The 21,958-nt window shown below is 36.8% G+C and overlaps 1 protein-coding gene across 1 annotated transcript in view; it reads left to right on the forward strand.

Moving 5' to 3' along the window:
• The first annotated feature begins 5,498 nt into the window (after nucleotides 1-5,498).
• The window catches only part of nrp1b (neuropilin 1b), a 35,727-nt gene continuing 19,267 nt past the window's right edge, over nucleotides 5,499-21,958 (forward strand). Inside the window, exons 1-5 of the mRNA XM_048163373.1 lie at nucleotides 5,499-6,211; nucleotides 7,217-7,394; nucleotides 16,610-16,791; nucleotides 16,987-17,214; nucleotides 18,045-18,212. Of these exons, the coding sequence (XP_048019330.1) occupies nucleotides 6,151-6,211; nucleotides 7,217-7,394; nucleotides 16,610-16,791; nucleotides 16,987-17,214; nucleotides 18,045-18,212 (817 nt within the window). The 5' untranslated portion in view covers nucleotides 5,499-6,150. The remainder of the gene's footprint in view (nucleotides 6,212-7,216; nucleotides 7,395-16,609; nucleotides 16,792-16,986; nucleotides 17,215-18,044; nucleotides 18,213-21,958) is intronic.

Below are 21,958 nucleotides of genomic sequence, written 5' to 3' on the forward strand. Positions count from 1 at the left end.
TTTTTTGCTCAAACTCAAATAGGGGCAAATTTGACAAGCTATAGTAAATGATCTGTGGGTTATTTTGAGCTGAAACTTCATAGACACATTCTGGGGACACCAGAGATTATATTACATCTTGTGAAAAGGGCATTATAGGTCCCCTTTAAATTATTTTAGTACATTTTGTATTTAACAATATTTTTGCATGTTCACTTATCTCTGATGTCGGAACTTTCAGGTAAAGTAATAAAATATTTCATCTTTTTTGTGTTTTATTAACATTTTTGAATACATTTCAATCAACTTCAGTTTGGAAATCCCTGGTTTAACTCAATATTTTTCAGGTTGATTTAATGTTATTAAATAATACTGAATGGTATAATCAGATGTCACCACATGAGGTTATGTGACAAAACATTTCTACAGTGCATGCTGGACCATATTTCAGCCCAAAATCAAAAGAAGGAAATAGCGGGAACAAAGAAAATAAAACCTATTTTTGGTACCATTCATTTTTTTTGCATTTGAACTATTTTCATTACTTTTATGCATAAATACATATATATTGTTTAAGTATTTGTATGGTGTTTATATACCATAATATTTCTAGTATTGTCTTTAAACTAACTATAAAAATTATTTTGTATAACAGAAAATGAGAATCACCATTGCGAATAATGAGAATTCATTGTCATAAAATGTCAATAAATAAATAAATAGGCTTCTTTCATTATGCAAAATATGATTTCTTTTCTTCTTCTTCTTCTTTTATTGTGAGGTGAATTGTGACCTGGACGTGTTTTCATCAGATTCAGCCGTGCATGAAAAAACTATCAGGATATTAAACTGTGCTTTTGTTTTTTCAGCTATACGTGACTTTAAAATATCAGGTTTGGCAGGAGCTCATATCTGGGCAGACTAACTCTAAATCACTCTGTCTCTCTCCCTCTTTCATTCTGTCTTCCTCACTCAGGGTAGCAGACATCTCCGTGTACAGGGGCCTGAGGCACTGTTGAGTGTGGCATCATAAAGCAGGCTGGAGAAGAGAGAGACAGAGAGAGAGACAGAGAGCGAGTGTTTGTGAGCAGATTAACACACTGCGTGTTTGGGGATTTCAGCTGCTCTGCCTAACACACACACTCAGTGTCTGATTGAAAAGCCCATCCGAAGCATAAGGACAGAGTCAGAGTGCACTGTAAGCTGCAGATTCATGTTTTTAGCCTTATTCTAAATCTTTACAGCTGCTGGAACTTGTCCTGGAAAAATGTAACAATATTTGTGTGTTTGTGTGTGTGTGTGTGTGTGTGTGTGTGTGTGTGTGTGTGTGTTTGATGACTCTTTATCTTCTTGACAAAAACATGTCTGAATCAATGAGCAGTTATACTGTTATCTGACCAGCTCCATGTTATCAGTAGACATTCATCACCACGACACATGCACAGCATGCATGGGAATGTGTACATGTAAAATGGAAGCACGTGTGCTTGAATTCTTGCTGTTTTTCCTTACATACGCTCTTAAAAATAAAGTTGTTTTTTTTTTATTTGGCATCTGTGGTTCCATGAGGAACCTTTATTATCCAAGGAACCTTTCTATAGCACAAAAGATTCTTTCACTGAAAGATTTTGTGGAAAACTGGCATGGTTCTTCTGCGGCATTGCTGCGAAAATCCCTTTTACAACCTTTATTTTTAAGAGTGTATGTGTGCATTCAAAACTCACACAAACATTTAAATTCTGATAAATTGCCATGTCATCCAAGTTTATGTCTTTCTTTCTTCAGTCCAAAAGAAATTAAGGTTTTCGCAGAAAACATTCCTGGATTTTTCTCCACATAGTGGACTTCAATAGGGTCCAACGGGTTGAAGGTCCAAATTGCAGTTTCAATGCAGCTTCAAAGCGCTCTACATGATGCCATATGAGGAATAAGGGTCTTATCTAGTGAAACGATGTCATTTAAAAAAAAAATACAAATTTATAAACTTTTTAACCACAAATGCTCATCTTGCACTGCTCAGCGATCCGCCACGCAATACGTAATCACGTTAGAAAGGTCACGCATGACGTAGGCGGAAGAGTGAAAAACACGATCTCATTTTCTCTTCCAACTTCAAAATCGTCCGATCTCGTTGTTTTACCTTTTTTTAAAGGGCGTTTGACTTAGTCTTTGCACGTTCACTTTGTAAAGACTGGATCTATAGCCTGGTTTCTCCCAAGGTTTTTTTCTCCATTTTAACACCTATTTGCCACTTGTTTGCCAACTGATGTCACCTGATGAAGTTTGGGTTCCTTGCCGCTGTCGCCTTTGGCTTGCTTAGTTGGGGACACTTGACATTTGACTTGACATTTGATATTCAACATATTCTTGACATTTATTCAACAGTGCTTCTGATCTGCCTGCACTGACACTATTCTTTAAGAGCTGCTGTGCAGCCAAAATTTATGTACCAGTTATCACTGTAAAGCTGCTTTGACACAATCTGCATTGTAAAAAGCGCTATATAAATAAAGGTGACTTGACTTGACTTGACTGGATCTATACTTTCACCTATGTCACACGTGACATTTCTAACATGATTATGTCATGTGTGGCCATCTCAGAACTAGTGCAAGACAAGCATTTGTCTCATACAGTACAGTCCAAAAGTTTGGAACCACTAAGATTTTTAATGTTTTTAAAAGAAGTTTCGTCTGCTCACCAAGGCTATATTTATTTAATTAAAAATACAGTAAAAAACAGTAATATTGTGAAATATTATTACAATTTAAAATAACTGTTTTCTATTTGAATATATTTCACAAAGTAATTTATTCCTGTGATGCAAAGCTGAATTTTCAGCATCATTACTCCAGTCTTCAGTGTCACATGATCCTTCAGAAATCATTCTAATATGCTGATCTGCTGCTCAAGAAACATTTAATGTGTACAATTGTACAAAATATTTGTGTACAATATTTTTTTTCAGGATTATTTGATTAATAGAAAGTTCAAAAGAACAGTGTTTATCTGAAATCTAATCTTTTGTAACATTATAAATGTCTTTACTGCCACTTTTGATTGATTTAATGCATCCTTGCTGAATAAAAGTATTCATTTCTTTCATTTCTTTTCAAAAAAATAAAAATAAAAATTCTTACTGACCCCAAACTTTTGAACAGTAGTGTATAATGCTACAGAAGCTTTGTATTTCAGATAAATGCTGTTCTTTTGAACTTTCTATTCATCAAGAAATCCTGAAAAAAAAGTACACAACTGTTTTCAACATTGAAAATAATCATAAATGTTTATTGAGCAGCAGATCAGCATATTAGAATGATTTCTGAAGGATCATGTGACACTGAAGACTGGAGTAGCGATGCTGAAAATTCAGCTTTGCATCACAGGAATAAATTACTTTGTCAAATATATTTAAATAGTACACAGTTATTTTAAATTGTAATAATATTTCACAATATTACTGTTTTTTACTGTATTTTTAATTAAATAAATGTAGCCTTGGTGAGCAGACGAAACTTCTTTTAAAAACATTAAAAATCTTAGTGGTTCCAAACTTTTGGACTGTACTGTATATATATATATATATATATATATATATATATATATATATATATATATATATATATACATATTGAAATGACAGATCTTTTCGCTAGATAAGACCCTTATTCCTCATCTGGGATCATGTAGAGCTCTTTAAAGATGCACTGAAACTGCAATTTGGACCTTCCACCTGTTGGACCCCACTGAAGTCCATTATGGAGAAAAATCCTGGAATGTATTCCTCAAAAACCTTAATTTCTTTTCGACTGAAGAAAGAAAGACATGAACATCTTGAATGACATGGGGGTAAGTAAATTATCAGGAAATTTTAATTCAGAGGTGGACAAACAAACAAAGAAACAAACAAAAACAGACGTTTTTAAAAAATATCATCTTTTGTGTTCAAATAGAAGAAAGAGATTCATACAGGTTTTGAATGACATGAGGGAGAGTAAATGATCAGAGAATTTTTTCATATATAAATCATTCAGAAACCATGACACCATTTTTGCACCTTGACTTCAGAGGCATGTCTTTTATTAACTGCTCAGTTATCTTAAGAGAATTATTTGATTAATTATCGCCTAGGGCTTATAACAATCAGTGTCAGCCACTGGATAATGAGCAAAAAAAAAAAAATCCGTCATCATTTTCTTACCCCCATGTTATTAAAAACCCATATGACTTTCCTTTGAGGAACACAAAAGCAGATGTTTGGCAAAACTTCACAACTGATGATTATGCGAGTTGCATGGTGATCTGTTAATCACACAATCTATCATATGATGTTAGATGACTTGGAATATGACACACAAGCCATATGGACCACCTTTTTGAAAAGAACAGCATGAACATTCTTCTATAAATCTCCTTTTGTGTTGCAAATCAAGAAAGTCAAATAGCTTTGGAAAGGCATACAATTTTTTCTTCACAAAGACTTAATGAATGATGCCGGATTAGAGCTGAGATGAGGGTCAGTGCAGCTCTCTGAAATGTTTATTAGTATCCATACCTCTGTGAGCAGACTGCACTGAAAAAATGTTTGCCCCACTCCCTCCTTCTCTCTCTCTCTCTCTCTCTCTCTCCCAGTGGATGATCAGATTGCAGCGCTGGCTGCTCTGGTGCGCTCTGAGCTTGAAAGTGACTACGTGCTACACATTTTTATGTCACTGTGTCACCAGCCAGAGAAACAGATTCCTGGAGTTGGCGCGCTCATAATCCTTATTGCGATGTGCAAAGACACATTAATGCGTAATGAGTTCCTCGCATAAGTCTTACAAAAGACAACATTACATATCTATATTACATACATGTTTAGCATTTAATAGCCTATATAAAATGGAAGTTTTAATAGCCTAATGGAAGTGTTAGCAATCTCAATATTGTTTTTATAGGGGAGGCAATTACATGTTTTTCTGTCTGAGCCGAGGTTCGTTTAACGGAACAATGTCTTGTTTTGTTTTGATAATATATTTAATATATCTTAAATATATTTTAAACAAAAAAAGTTTTTTTTTGTGGTTGCAATTTATTTTAAGGTGACGTAGCTACATTGTACTTACTCAAATAAGTACTGAGTAGGCTAATATTAATTAACTACATGTACTTAGCCTACTATAAACTTGCGGATAGTGTTTGGTTTAGGGTTAGTTAGCGTACTTGTAATTATACATATTTTACTGTTTATTACTATAGTAAGTACATGTAGTAACTACGTTTTTTTTTCCTCAGAAGTATTTCGCGATTTGGCGATGTACTTATCCAATAAGAGAAAGCGCTCGAGCAGCGTACTGTTGCTATGGTTACCTCCTCAGGCGAAAACCATGTTCGCGAGCGTCTATTTAGCGCACTCTGACTAACTTGTTATCTTACTTATTTGAAAACTGAAACGCGTTGTTAAATAGTATACATATATAGAAAATGCATATACAAAAAGAATACAAACATTTGAGTGGGGTTTTAGGGGGTCCAAGCGTTAATTTTGTGTATCAAAACCCCTCATAATTCGCATGCATTGAGGGACATCTTTTTTCAGCACTGCGCTCCCACGCAGATGAGCGCAAAGTCTCTTTGGTTTGGCCCACAGTCTTCTTGTCTGGTTGGCAGAGAGACAGTGCGTCTCTGCCTGGAAGGGGTTAGAGGGTTTGCTCGTTTCCAGTCCTGCCCATTCTCTCTCAAGGAGGAGGGACGGGAGCAACCAGTGCTGCGAGTGTTTTGACACCCACAGTCTTCAGATCGGATGCTGACACCTTCACACCAGTGAGAACCTGCTAAATTTACCCACCAGTGCCCGTCTACGCGCGACAGAGAGGACGGAAATCAGTCATTTAAGGGAGTGACCCGACCGCGCGCCCGCAGAAGCGCCCACAGCCCGTTGCCAACGAGCCGAAGACGCGCTGTCAAACCCCTCTAGACTTTGGATTATGAAATTCAAGCAGCTACAGCACTGACTGTGCGAGAATCTCCCGCGTTTCAGTGCTGTGACTTTCTTCACGTTACAGAAGAGGACACAGCGGTTCCCTGAGTCTGAGTGACAGGATCTTTCTCCAGCTTCCAAACTACCGCGTGGATTCAGAAATAATTATTACACGAAATTCTGAGGATATAACTGAACAGATTTCTTTGAGGATGTACTGGCTTTTGCTCTGTGTGACTCTAACGGGATTGTCCGTGGCTCGCGCTGTAACGGGTGAGTTGGATATTGTGGTGTGTTGTGTCAGGAGAGCTCTGTTATGTTTATTACCGTCGTTTGTTATTGATGCTCACCTGTAGGGCTACTGTTTCAGAAGGTAAACAAGTAGAAACCGTATTTGATGAAGGGAGAAATGATTCATTACGCACTAGCCTACATAATTTATTGCTGTAAATAAGTTCAAACCAGCGTGTTTCTGCACTGTAAAAAGTGAAAATGTTCAGTTTGTTATTAGCTATAAATTGTTATCTGTCCCTTAAAATTCCATTGGTTTAAACTAATGCACAGGTTTATTTAGTGATATTAATAATATTATTTTTATGAACCAGTTAATTTAGATATTTCCTAAGCATTTCTTGTTTATTCGTTGTTTTTGTATTTGCTTAATTTTAGGCTACTTAAATTGACTTAATTTGTGTATTTTTTTATTTTTATTTTTCAGTTATTTGTATCTGTTTATTATTTAGGCTATTTAGTTGGTAATATGTGTAAAACAAGTAGATTAGTCAATTCACGGCAGCGCTTGGATTGACTAATGCTCCGTGTCTATATAGATAGATATAGATATGTGTGTGTGTGTGTGTGTGTGTGTGTGTCTGTTTGTGTTGTAGCCTATACGCGTGTTCGCGCGCGCTAGAGAGAGTTGGGTGTGTGTTATCAGACTCAAACACCCAGACACAGTGGCATATCTGCCCACCACGTCTGCACACCCATATACAGTGACCCTTTAGTCCACTGCCTGTTGTGTTCAGCTCAGATACATTGATCGATTCCCGGCGGATAATCGATCTTCTGATCTGTTCGATCATCTGTCGAACAGCGTGTAAGATCAGAGCGCGCTGCGTGACATTATGGGTGTCAAGTTACCTTTGTGTAGTTTGTCACGAGTTATCTGTAGGCTTCTATGAGATGCATGTAATGTACAGTACTATGACTGATTTTTAGAAATGACACCCTGAGTTTAAGATGCTAAAATGATAAATGTGCAACTCTGGTTTTTAGAAAGACCCTGTGGTGGGAAAATCACAATCTCCAAGGCTGGGTATGTAACCTCTCCTGAATACCCGACTGGATACCCGGTGAACCAGCAATGCACCTGGCTGATCCAAGCGCCTGATCCACAGCAGAAGATCCTCATCAACTTCAATCCGCATTTTGACCTGGAAAGTCGGGAATGCAAGTAAGTCTAACCAACCTGTCTTGCTGGAAAACGGGGCGTCATAATTGATAGATATCATCAGATTGTTTGTCTGTTTGTGAGCTATTTTCTTGGCATCTTCTGCTGACTTGAATTGGGAAAGACTGGATTAGGCAATTCATTTATTTAAGACCATTGTTTTCCAGCATTGCCATTTCTCCTGTTCATTTTCTACAAGTGGTCTTCTCATACGCTCTCTGTCATCTACCTGGTTTCAAAGCAGATCGGTTTGGCGCTCAGATCTTGAGGTGTGCCACCTGTTGGTTGAAAATGAAATATTTCAGATATATGAAGCTAAATTTAAGAGGTGAACTAGATCTGTTTAAGAACAAACGTCCCGGGTTGTGATAATGGATCTGCATTTATCACTCGGAGGGATGTTTTTCCTGAGGAAAAAAGGGGGATGGTTTTCCCAAGAGGAAATCTCTCAGAATGAGAAGAATGTGAAGAGTCAAAACAGAAAAACGTGAAAGGCACACATGATCTGAGAACGCTCTGTTTATGGTTTCAGTTTCATCAGTTTGATGAGGTTTCCAGCATCACATGAGTAATTAAGCTGATTGTTTTCTTAACGAGGAGGCTGACAGACAATGACATTAAATGATAGTGAGGTTGGAGGCAGAGCTTGTTATTGCCTTGTGGCGCATTTCAGTGGTTTAGTTAACAGCATCAGCACTTAAACACTCACAAGGCTTTGTGTGGACTAAATCTCATAAATGAGATGAATTTGATGACTCTCTCTGTCATTTTAAACAGCTCGTAAATGGGGTGTAAATCAGCAGCTGTCAGTCACACAGACTTGGCTTTACTATTGGGTTGGATTTCAGTGCCAGGGGACCAATGAAAAGACCCTTATGCTGAATGTCCTGCTGTTGGGACCCTGAGGGAGCATGAAAGGGCAACAGACAGACCATGACCATCCCTTTCTATCCATGTTCTCTTTCAGTTCATCTTCTTTAGTTTGTGTGTGTGTGTGTGTGTGTGTGTGTGTGAGGAAGAGAATGGCATGCTACCATATACTGTTTTTGAAGTGGGCGGTATGTATACATATATGCAAACTGAATGCAGATCCTATTGCTATATATTCTAATTTTTGTGTGAATAGAATATCAGATTATCCTACTACTTTTTTCAAAATGTACAGTATACACATACAACTGTATCCCACAACACAACGCACTCAAATTCTTCTATATCCAGTGAGACAAATGAACCAGAATGTATATCTATTATAGTTTTCACATGATGTCACACTTATAGGAACACCCACCTGGACAGCAAAACATGGCTTTCCTCCATTGCCCCCCAGTCATTTTTACCAGGTTTGTACAAAGTACTAATGAAGAAAGACAGTCATATTTAAAGACCAAATTCAATATACTCCTTATTGATAATACATACTATGTACAGGCAAGCAGATGAGCTCAGAATATAAAAGCAACATACAGTTTCTCATTAAGCGTTTTTCCATATAAAACCATTATAAACACTCTAAAAGATGCTGGGTTAAAAACAACCCAATTTGGGGTATATATGGACAAACCCAGCGATTGGGTTGTTTTGACTCAGCGGTTGGGTTAAACATTTGCCCAATCTGCTGAGTTGTTTTATTTAACTCAACTATTGATTAAAAATTACTTTATGGCTGGGTTAAAATAAACCAATCTCACGATCAATTTGTACGTATTTTACGAGGTGGCTAATTCGTATGAATTCGTACGATTTGTCAAACCCCAGTGACGGGTAGGTTTAGGGGCGGGGTTTGGTGTAGGTCATTAGTATGAATTCATACAAATTTGTCAGCTCGTAAAATACGTATGATTTAGCAAAAAACACATGAATTCCTCTTAGTGAGGTCGTATGAATTCGTACGATTTAGCCACCTCGTATAATACATACAAACTGCCGTGATATCGGGTTGAATAAAGCCAAAACAGGTTAGAATTTAAAAATCAGACACATAATTACTAGAGAAGGCAACAGTAATTATCAAAGGGTAAACATTTATTAATAAGCAATTTAATAAATGTTTATTATTTAATTATTATTTATTAAAATTAATAAATGTTCATTTTCAACCTATTTGGGGTTCATTTTAGGCGAGCAATATAGTAATTTTTAAACAATAGTTGAGTTCAATAAAAACTACCCAGCAGGTTGGGTCAAACATTTAACCCAACTTATGGGTCAAAACAACCCAATCACTGGGTTTGTCCATATTTAACCCAACTTGAATTATTTTTAACCCAGCATTTTGTTCATATTCTGGGCTCATCTCACCTGTATATAGTATTGATAATCAATAAGAGGTATACTTAATTTGGTCTTTTAATATCTCTTTTTTAGTACATTAAGGCACTTTAACTGTGTTTCATGTTAAGCGTTTTAGATTGTCTCGCTGTTTTTCGTGATTGAAACACTGCAGCAGGTGCTGGATATGGATCAAGGGTGCCCTAAACTTACATTTTATTCACATATTTTTGTTTTTATTCTTTTTAGATGGAAAATTGACAGGCCTTTAATGCAGTTCTATGAATGTTTTGCCCGCCCGGTCTCCGTGCCAGTCATGTGACTGAAAATGTTTCATTATGCATTCATCACGTATTGTTTGATCAGACTGCAAAAGTTTAAAGGATTTTTTTTGTGTTGCACAGATATGGAATGATATGAGGGTGAGTAAATTAAATTTTGGGGTGAACTGTCTCTTTAAGTATGTAAGCACTATGCTACTATTCCATTCTAAGTATACATTTTTGGTTAAAAACCATCTCTCATTTAGGAAATGTTTAAAAAAAAAAAATCAAAACTCAACACAACAATCAAAACTACTGTATCTAAAGAGTCTTCTATGATGAATCAGGCTGAATCATCGCTCGTAACATAAACTCTGCCCTCCTGAGGTCATCAAATTTGGTATTGGGTTTAAGCAACTAATTGTGTAGCATGTTAGAAATAAACCACATTTTCAATCACACTCGATGTGTTTGTTTTGGATTATAAATGTGTAAGATTCCAACTACAGATGTTTATCAAGCTTGTAAAAGAGATCTTTGAAAGCTTCCATGCTTCACAAGAAAAACAAAAACCTGCCAGGAAGAGAGACATAGATATAGACATAGATCTCAGCAATTTGGACAGATGGATAATTAATCAAGACTGTTCAAAACAACCATGCTCACCCTGAGCATTGCCATTACTTTATTTTCTCCAGAAAGTTCCAGAACTTTCCTGTCCGTTCAGAAACATTCAGTGGGCTTAAATGTTCTGTCTCAAAATACTAAAGCCAGATGCCAACATTAAGAGTGTGACTGTCAATGCGTGCTGTGGAATGTCTGGTGTTTTTTGGACAGACTACCATGAGTCTCAGAACAGGGAGGTTAATCAGAACTTCACTTTAACTTGGACCAGATGCTGCTGTGTTGTTTTTGGACAGGCTTGAGTTTTTTAGCTGTGGCAAAACTGCAGAGTTTATGGTGAACATTATTAAATGAACCCTGCGGAAAAGCCCGAGAGACCACAGCGAAACACGGTATTCATTCCTTCCTGAGCTGCACTGCAGAGAACAAACGCACCGGACAATCTAACAGCTTTTTATTTCAACATATTATATAACAGAGCAGAGCCGGTAACACATGCACCCTATGAGAAGGTCTGAGATGCCGCATTAACAGTTTCTGACTGGTAAAAGCCATTCCTGTCTTCATTGAGCATCAAATTACAAGCTGTAACTCAGACTTGATGATTGTGATGACAAAAATGCTAGTGGCTTCAGCTGTTAAATGTAGTTAGATAGCACTACATATTCATATTCATGTTTGATATGCCTTTTTATTATAGCTATTGTTACCTGGTGCACTTTCTTTATTCCTACAATGATGAATTAAAATAGTACTTAATTATTTTGCTGTCATCAACAACAAAGCTGCGCGTGGATCAATTTTGGCGTTATGAGCGTTGCCATGGAAACAAATTATGTCTGAGCCCGAGGATGTGAACAGCTCTGAGTAGATTCTCCAAGTTGTCATCTTGTAATTATGGTAATTCCCACATGGGATGAATGCAGCATTAATCTACAGGACGTTTCTTTTAAAATCTCATTGATAAAGCTCCATAGGTTCTCTCTGGAAATATAAACTGTACAATTAATTGAGAAGGACCAAACAGACAGGAGCACATCCATGCTTTTATTGCTGTTATATTTAGATTTTTTGGTGATATGAATGTTTATTTAGCTCAGCTGTGTGTGATTTGTTTACAGTAGTAGTATACTCGTTTTATCTAGAGGATGTCTTAGAGGGTCAGTGTGTTTCTAGTGCATTCTTGTCTTATCTGAGGGGTCGTTGGAGATGGGGATCCTACAAATGCCTCTGGCCCTAGACACTAATGTAATTAGTGTGAAATCAGTCACATATGTTCTTGTGGCACAACACGCACATATACACATACAAACACACAATCTATGTCCTTCATATACCTCGTAGAGACAGAAATGCAGTTTTACATTTCAGTTTTGCTTGTTGTTTTATGATGTGTGTTCCAGGAGAGAAAACACAAGTAGCTTCCTGCAGCATTCATGAGGATTGATTTCTCTTAGTCCCTCTACACACACACTTACGGAGTAGAAATAATGTTTATCATTAATGGCTTTGTTGTGTGGGAATGCTTTAATATATAATTCTGCACATATTAATCATTAATGACACACTGTTTCTCTCTCCTCCTTCTTAACAGCACACACACACTCATTATTGCTAAGGCAATCATCACTATTACTATTACTCATAAGTAGTGTTAGAGATTTAAAGGTGCCCTAGAATCAAAAAATGAATTTACCTTGGCATAGTTGAATAACAAGAGTTCAGTACATGGAAATGGCATACAGTGAGTCTCAAACACCATTGTTTCCTCCTTCTTGTGTAAATCTCATTTGTTTAAAAGACCTCCGAAGAACAGGCGAATCTCAACATAACACCGACTGTTACATAACAGTCGGGATCATTAATATGTACGCCCCCAATATTTGCATATGCCAGCCCATGTTCAAGGCATTACACAAGGGCAGCCAGTATTAATGTCTGGATCTGTGCACAGCTGAATCATCAGACTAGGTAAGCAAGCAAGAACAATAGCGAAAAATGGCAGATGGAGCGATAATAACTGACATGATCCATGATATCATGATATTTTTAGTGATATTTGTGAATTGTTTTTCTAAATGTTTCGTTAGCATGTTGGTAATGTACTGTTAAATGTGGTTAAAGTTACCATCGTTTCTTACTGTATTCACGGAGACAAGAGAGCTGTCGCTATTTTCATTTTTAAACACTTGCAGTCTGTATAATTCATAAACACAACTTCATTCTTTATAAATCTCTCCAACAGTGTGTAATGTTAGCTTTAGCCACGGAGCACAGCCTCAAACTCATTCAGAATCAAATGTAAACATCCAAATAAATACTATACTCACATGATCCGAAACATGCATGCAGGATGCATGACGAACATCTTGTAAAAATCCATTTGAGGGTTATATTAGCTGTGTGAACTTTGTAAATGCACTGTATTATAGTCGAGAGCTCGGGGGCAGGGAGCGCGCGATTTAAAGGGGCCGGAGCCTGAATCGGTGCATAGTTAATGATGCCCCAAAATAGGCAGTTAAAAAATTAATTAAAAAAAAACTATGTGGTATTTTGAGCTGAAACTTCACAGACACATTCAGGGGACACCTTAGAACATTCAGGGGACACCTTAGACTTATATTACATCTTGTAAAAACTGGTTCTAGGGCACCTTTAAACAGTCTACTAACACTTAAGTATTAAACTTTGGCATGTAACTTGTATTTTACTTTTTGTGCAATGAATGATACCATCCTGGCAATGTGCTAAAAACACTCCTAGCAGTCGCATATAAGCAATGTGTTAAAAACTACTCAGAATACCCTAATAGGCACATAGCAGCCACCTTCAACACCCTAGCAGCATTCACCATTCTATTGTCATGATTTTAAAGGGTTAGTTCACCCAAAAATGAAATTTCTGTCATTAATTACTCACCCTCATGTCGTTCCACACCCGTAAGACATTCGTTCATCTTCAGAACACAAATTAAGATATTTTTGATGTAATTATATGATTCGTCCATAGACAGCAATATAATCAACACTTTCAAGGTCCTGAAAGGTACTAAAGACATCGTTAAATCCGTTGACGTGACTACAGTGGTTCAACCTTAATTTTATGAAGCGACGAGAATACTTTTTGAATGTGAACAAAATAATGACTTTATTCAAAAATCTCTTCTCCTCCCTGTCATTATCGTTACGCAGGTGACGCAGTAAGTACAGTGCAGGCTTCCATGTTTAAGTCCAAATGCCGGCTTAGTATTGGCCAAAGCTGATCATGTGAGCAGCACGACGCATACATGTGATGCTGACACAGGAGCCACCCAATAATGAGTCGGTGTTCGGATGTAGAACCTGGAAGCGCTGGACGTAAGCAATGTATGAGAATGACACAGAAGAGAAGATATTGTTGAATAAAGTCATTATTTTTGGTTTGTTTTTATGCACAAAAAGTATTCTCGTTGCTTCATAAAATTAAGGTTGAACCACTGTAGTCACATCAACAGTTTTAAGGATGTCTTTAGTACCTTTCTAGACCTTGAAAGTGTTGATTATATTGCTGTCTATGGATGAGTCAGATACTGGATTTCATCAAAAATATCTTAATTTGCATTTGCATCCCTTTAATGATTTAATGTTATGACCCATTGTTTTGAGTTATGTTTTATTCCTTATTATTTTCCACCTCTATCTTTCAGGGTTTTACTTTTATAACCAGACACTCACACTTTATCCTTTTCCTTTCTCTCCATTCACATACATTCTCATTTATGTAAGGACTGAATCAGCTGCAAACCTCCAAAACCAAACCATTGTTCCTGACAGTTTCATTGTTGGTTTATTTCACTCTTTTAATAAGTCACTATATCAGCAGCTTTCACATCCTCCTCCTGTGTGTCTTGCTCAATAGCAGGATATTTTTCAATCCAAAACCACAGACATTGTGTTTCTGAGGTTCTGTCTTTGTAGAAAGTGGGTGGATCTGCAGAAATCACTCTCTCTTTCTCTCTCTTATCAGATAAAACACCTTGCAGCATGAAACTCTCCGTCAATTTATCAAAATCATGCATACACTTACTGACTCCTGTTTTAACGCAATAAATAATCTAAAAATTCTGTATTAAATTGATTAAATTTAGTGCTATCAAATCGATTAATTGCGATTTATCGCACACCCTTAATCGCGATTAATCACACACTTATCGTGAAATTAAGCATACACCATTTATCTTGTTTAACATGTCCATTTTGCCATCATTGCATATATCCAGCAAAGTAAACCATCAGATTGAAGTGTGATTTTCACAAAACATAGATTTTTCCAGCTTTTTTCAAGGTAAATTTGTAAAAATGTCTTTTCAAAATAGGACACCAAATATTTTTTATATAATAAATAATGTTAATTAAAGCGTGTTCAAAATTTACAAAAATTATATAATTGGAATGTACAACATTAATCCATTTTCCAAACCGTAAATATAAAATATAAATTTCTTTAAGAAGCTGGAACACCTTTGTCTGCCAGGGTTCCTGTTATAAAGTTTATGATTCATTAAATTACCCAGATCATCAGTCTGACTTGAGTCCAGGGATGGGAGCGATCTATCTGAATGGCAGGAAGCACGCTTCGGCTCCCTCAGAGGGTCGAGTCGTGGTGAGAGGTCAGAGATCATACTGACCGTCAGTGTCTTGGGTTACAGGAGAGCGAGAGAGCACGAATGTACTCAGAGGGGGTGCTGTGTGTAAAACCAGTGTCAGGTCAGCAGGAAATGCCTCATGTTTCGGGTGGTTTTGTTGGAGCTGATGCTGTAGGAGTCATCGAAATGAATCTAAATGAGTCATGCAAAAGTTACCCTAGGATGAAACCAGGGGGAAGAATTCTCAGAGTTTCCAGTTACACTGTCTATAAGCATATATATAAATTAATAAAAGGCATTTCAAAGTTACTCATAATACATTATAATATGTATTCCTTGTCACATCAAGAATATAAAGCAGTATAAAATTAAATTATACAAATATGACATTTAGTGAGTTTAAATGCATTATAGCCTTTAAATGCATAAACAAATAATTGTGTATTATAATGTAATTTTATATTTATGTATATTATGTTGGGGATCAACAGTTTAGGACCCTTGAAACCAGATATGTTGAATAAAGACCCAGAGTCAAAGTTTAAAAAATTAATAAATTGAAGAAAATTTTACTGATCTTTACTTTACAATCTTTACTAGTTTGCAGTTTCATCAGCAGAAGCCAGCTTTAAGTCTCACAAGGAGTTTGTAGGACGCTCCGCGTACATTCACATTTCCATAACAATTATACTCTAACAGAGTCAACTAACTACGTCATTACTTCAGGTTGGATGATTCTGATTGGCTAAGGAAAATAGACAAGATTAGAAATTTTCCACATGTGGACAAATAGTAAGAAGCATATCTCCCTTCGTCACAGTGCTGACGAGGGGACCCTGGATTTTGGTACTGGATGTCCTTTTGGGGTCATGACATGACGTCTGCTGGTCTTAAGCAGAGTGCCAGTTGTCCAGTAACAAAGGACCTGCACAGAACACTTAGCGCACATACACAGATACACATGATTCACTGCTTCTTCAAGGTTGAAGTTGATATGAGATCTGCTCTGAGCAGGAAACTTTCCCCAAAACATACTGATAACATGTTCTTTTCTCTTAGTGAGAGGTACAGAGGAAAATAGATGCTTTAACATACATTGAAGAAGCCATTAAAAGTATTTAACAGAAAGATATATGTTGATTAATTACTTAAAAGATATATATTGAAGCAGCAGTGGATTCCAGAATCCATCCCTTCAATTATAACAGTGTATTACAGTTATTGACAAAAACATGAAACTGATTACAAGGTTTATTATAAGGCATTACAAATGTATCAAAGCATTAAGAATATCCACATACTGTTTATCATATCATATATCATATCATATTGTCCATAACTAACCAGACACAGAACAGTTTTTACATTAACTCACTTGTAAAAGTATTACAGAACAGTATTTTCAATAATGTGTGTTTGTGTGTGTGTGTGTGCAGGTATGATTTTGTACAGGTGTTTGATGGTGCGGATGAAAACGCTCCCTCTCCTGGGAGATTCTGCGGCAAAATCGCCCCATCTCCGATTATCTCCAGTGGAAACTCTTTACTCATCAAATTCACCTCCGACTATGAAAGCACAGGAGCCGGATTCAGCATCCGCTATGAGATACACCGCACAGGTACCAAAACACACACACAAACACAGTCAAAGATCTTGTAACGCACATGCACACACACTAAGACAAAGAGGGTCTTTTAATCAAAATATTGATTCTCTTGTAATGTTTTAAAGCGTTACACGCAAATGACTATATTCTCTGATATATACTGTTCAGTTCTTGTGGTGGTTCAATGATACTTTGCATTTTGTGCAGGTACTGAATGTTCCAGAAACTTCACTGAACCGCACGGAGTGTTCCAAACCCCTGGATTCCCTGATAATTATCCAAACAACCTGGAGTGCACCTTCATCATCTTTGCACCCAAGATGGCAGAGATCGTTTTGGACTTCCAGAGCTTTGATATGGAATCGGACCCATCTGCACCGACAGGGGCTCTCTGCAGATTTGACTATCTGGAGATCTGGGATGGATATCCTACAGGTAAAGATGAAAATAAAAGGAACTTAAGGGTAAAAACAGTGCTGACTGTTATACTTCATGCTGAGAGCAGCAGGAAGTTTATAAAGTTTTAAGGGCCCAATATACTTACTGCAAAGTTCTTTTCGTTCTTCGCTTAGGGGTAAAAACAAACTCGAAATATCTTCGTAGCCATATACTGTTAGTTAAAATCCCAATGCCATGCACACTTCTGAGAGTGAAGTTTAGATGAATATGTACTGCACTTTCCTCTCAATAACAAAATAAGACAATAAAGATGACATTAATGAGAAAACAGCAGTTAAGAAAGCATTTGATCACAGCGATGTGGATATGTTTGCACAAGCTCTGCAATCAGCGCTCCAGTCAAGTCACGTCATGGCATACATTTACTTGTATACATCTGACCTCGACAAACGGAAGAAATTAACTGGACGAGATTTCCACGTCAAAGAAAGCAGAGCCTCAGAGCAATCCCCACAGACCAATCATAGTTTGAAGGTGTTCACCGCTTTGGCAAGCTCTTATGAACTCCAAACAAACTTTAAAATAAATAACTTTAAAACTTGTTCAAAATAAAGTCACAAATAAAGTTTGTTCTTCAGTTTTGCTTGAAGCACAATGGGGCCTTTGGAGCCGGAGGAAAGGCTTTTTAGAAAACATCCACAGAGAACAGAACAGAACAGCCAAAGACACACACATAAACATACACACACACAATCATTATAGCTCTTATGGTTATTAAAATTGTACTGCATGATGAAAGGCAGAGTTTTTGATTGAGTTGTGAATTGAATTGCTTAAGTCTCCATCTCTCTCTTTCTCTCTCTCAGTGGGGCCTCATATTGGTCGATACTGTGGTTCCAGACCGCCAAGTCGTGTGATCTCGTACACCGGCATTCTCTCTCTCACCATCCACACAGACAACGCCATCACCAAGGAGGGTTTTTCAGCAAATTACAGCATCCGAACCAGCTCAGACCAATCTCACCAACACCAAGGTTAGTGTAGATAGACCTTCAGTCTCATTTAAAAGTGATCATTTTGCACATTTTATAAATAATATTTTATTATATTTGTCGAGATCACTTGGACTACTTTTTCCCACTTCTCTCTGATTAAACACTGCTTTTGATACTGTGCTCATAAGGCTTCTCTATATAAGTGACTCTTTGCCAGTGCCATAACAAAGCGTTGTGAATGCATTGTGAATTTGCTGTCGGGTCCAGTATTACATAGAAGATATATAAAATATGGGTGGATGTTAATGTCTCGATGACTGTGCCACAACAACCATTAAAGTGTGGTCACATTTACCAGTGAGAGCAAAATCCTGGCATTTCAAAATGAATCCACTGGGAATGTCACGTGAGGGCGAAATATTTAGGGAGAAGTGGATTTGCGGCATTGACCGACAGAAAGCTGCTTGGTTTCAAAGTGACTTCTTTGTGGGTTCTGGTTTGAGTCACTGAGGAAAGCCTGTTTCATATAGTAAGCACATGTTGTCTTTAGTAAGAATAATTTGCATTGCTTTGTGGGAAAAATAAGACGCTGAACAACTTTAAATAAAATGGCCAACAGCAGGCGCTCATCACAGTTTGCCTTCGCTCAAAACATTTCTATATTAGAGAAATACAAACACGCTCAATCGAATTTGATTAACAAATTTAGTGATTACAATGCAAATAATTTAAAAAAACCACAAGAACCACAATAACAGAGAACGTTTATTGTCAATTTGTTGTCACATGACTTGTCAAAGATGTGCAGAAACATTTTAAAAACATGTTGGAAGCGAAAAATCCAGCAACCAGAGAAGGACCAACTCATAAATTAAAAAGGACCATGTGAATTATCATTAAAATATACGCTGACGAATCTCCGGAGTTAACGACAGGAAGTTACCCGCAGCAACGGAAGATGCATTGCCTTACACAGCCATCACCTCAGCTCTGCTTGGACAGTCTTGTGAGTAGTAATGATTTTGCTTGTGTTTCTGTTCTGTTGTTATGTTTTTGCTTGCTGAGAAAGTTATTTATATCTTTTTTCCTCCTTTTTAAATACTATTCTGCTGCTTTGTATTGAGTAGCTGTGTATAGTTCCATGTCTTATCTTTTAGTGGATAGCTTGGTAAGATTCTCCTCTCTCTCGTTAACAATAGTCACTCAAGATGAAGATGTGCCAATGACAACCCAGAAACAAACAGCACAAAGTAAAGGTAAAACTCATGCTTACACACTTACAACTACGAGTCAAAACTCACCAAGTTAGTTAACTAGTATATAGTGGCAATTGAGAATTTTTTGCAACAAACTGTTCCTATTCCTCTATAATACAGACACATTGCATCACACAACGGTGTGAGTCTCATCCTTTAGCGAATTTTCCAAGCATCCTCTCATTATTAAGCATATGCTTGCTACAGTATGTACTCTTATATTCAAAAAAAATTATTTAAATTATACAACATATACAATTTATCAACAATTTATTAAAAGTTTAACAAAAACAACATTTTAGGGCCATATGAAATCCATTTAGGTTTTTCTCTTTTTTTCCAATGTATTGCTTGAATTCAGTTGTAATAATCATGAGCCATGTCTAATCAATTCATTAAACTTTAACAACTTTTTTTTAATGTTTGCAATAACAGGGCCCTATAAAATGTTATTCCTTAAAAAATAAAGTTTTAGTTTTATTATTATTACTGTGGGAAGTATATTCTACTGTACAACAGTATTATATTTCTGTTATAATTTTTTCAAGTTAAACCAAACTTTTATTTTGATGGGTTGTCATGAAGATACTCGAGTTCCTGTGTGCATATGATATGACAATAGTTTTATCAAATGATGAAGAGCTGGTGAAGAGCAGAACAGGTCCTGAGATTAAATTGTGTTCATGTCCTTATATGGTGAGACGGCAGATGCTAAAAACACCACGAGCATCTGGCATGCTTAAGTATGTGTATAGCCGAAACTCATTCGTACAGAGATGCGTAGAACATGCATAATTCATATTTAAATAGCAGCCTTTTTGAGCTTTAATATTCACAGACGGTAGTGCATGTCGCAATTGCAAGTGTACAGTCCATATTTTTTTATATATTCATCCAAAATTTGTCAAATTCTGTGACATTCTGTGTTATACTGTAAATTCCATTTTTATGGCTGTATTCTGTGATTCCGGCCATGTTTTCTGCATTGTGGAAATCATAGGGCCCTAAATTTATTTCTTGGACTATGGGGCACGGACCCAACTTTGAGAACCCCTTTTTAGTGGATAGCTTGGTAAGATTCTCGTCTATGGCCATTAATAAGCAAGAACAGCACAAAGTGAAGGTAAAACTCATCCTTACAAAACTACGAGTATATAATATTATAACTCACCAAATTAGTTAACTAGCATATAGTGGCAACTGAGAATTTTTACAACAAACAAAGTGTTCCTAGTTTGTCTCCGTTGTCCCTAACATTACTAACATTTAACTTCTTTTTTTTTTTCTTCTTCTTCTTTTTTAATCAAGACGATTCGAGCAACATCCAGGTGACGGCTGTAATAAGTGGCCCGGACACTGAGACACAGAAATACCCTCCAAGCAAGATTACCATGAGGCATATACTGGAAAAACAGTATGAAGTATTGACACTGGAAAAAGCAAAACTACAATTAGAAATACAAAACTGGAATTAGAGAAAACGAAGCTGAAGTTGGAGCCAAAGAACATTGGACATGAACTTTAGATCTCATTGACCATGACCAAGAATTAATTAAAGGTGCCCTAGATTCAAAAATTGAATTTACCTCGGCATAGTTAAATAACAAGAGTTCAGTACATGGAAAAGACATATAGTGAGTCTCAAACTCCATTGTTTCCTCCTTCTTATATAAATCTCATTTGTTTAAAAGACCTCCGAAGAACAGGCGAATCTCAACATAACACCGACTGTTACGTAAAAGTCGGGGTGTACGCCCCCAATATTTGCATATGCCAGCCCATGTTCCCAACATTATGAAAGGGATTACACGTCTGGATGTGCACAGCTGAATTATCAGACTAGGTAAGCAAGCAAGGACAATAGCAAAAAAATGGCAGATGGAGCAATAATAACTGACATGATCCATGATAACATGATATTTTTAGTGATATTTGTAAATTGTCTTTCTAAATGTTTCGCTAGCATGTTGCTAATGTACTGTTAAATGTGGTTAAAGTTACCATCGTTTCTTACTGTATTCATGGAGACAAGAGCCGTTGCTATTTTCATTTTTAAACACTTGCAGTCTGTATAATGCATAAACACAACTTCATTCTTTATAAATCTCTCCAACAGTGTAGCATTAGCCGTTAGCCACGGAGCACAGCCTCAAACTCATTCAGAATCAATGTAAACATCAAAATAAACACTGTACTTACGCGATTAGACATGCTGCATGACGAACACTTTGTAAAGATCCATTTTGAGGGTTATATTAGCTGTTTGAACTTTTTTTATGTTGTTTAAGGCAAGCGCGAGCTCTTGGGGCGTGGAGCACCAGATTTAAAGGGCCACACACCCTGAATCGGCTCATTTCTAATTATGCCCCAAAATAGGCAGTTAAAAAAATGAATAAAAAAAATCTATGGGGTATTTTGAGCTGAAACTTCAGACACATTCAGGGGACACCTTAGACTTATATTACATCTTTTTAAAAAAAGTTATAGGGCACCTTGCAATGTTTACTATCTAAATTCATTTACTTAAAT

The sequence above is a fragment of the Megalobrama amblycephala genome, linkage group LG17 (genome assembly GCF_018812025.1).
Source record: "Megalobrama amblycephala isolate DHTTF-2021 linkage group LG17, ASM1881202v1, whole genome shotgun sequence".
In the NCBI taxonomy this organism is placed as follows: domain Eukaryota; kingdom Metazoa; phylum Chordata; class Actinopteri; order Cypriniformes; family Xenocyprididae; genus Megalobrama; species Megalobrama amblycephala.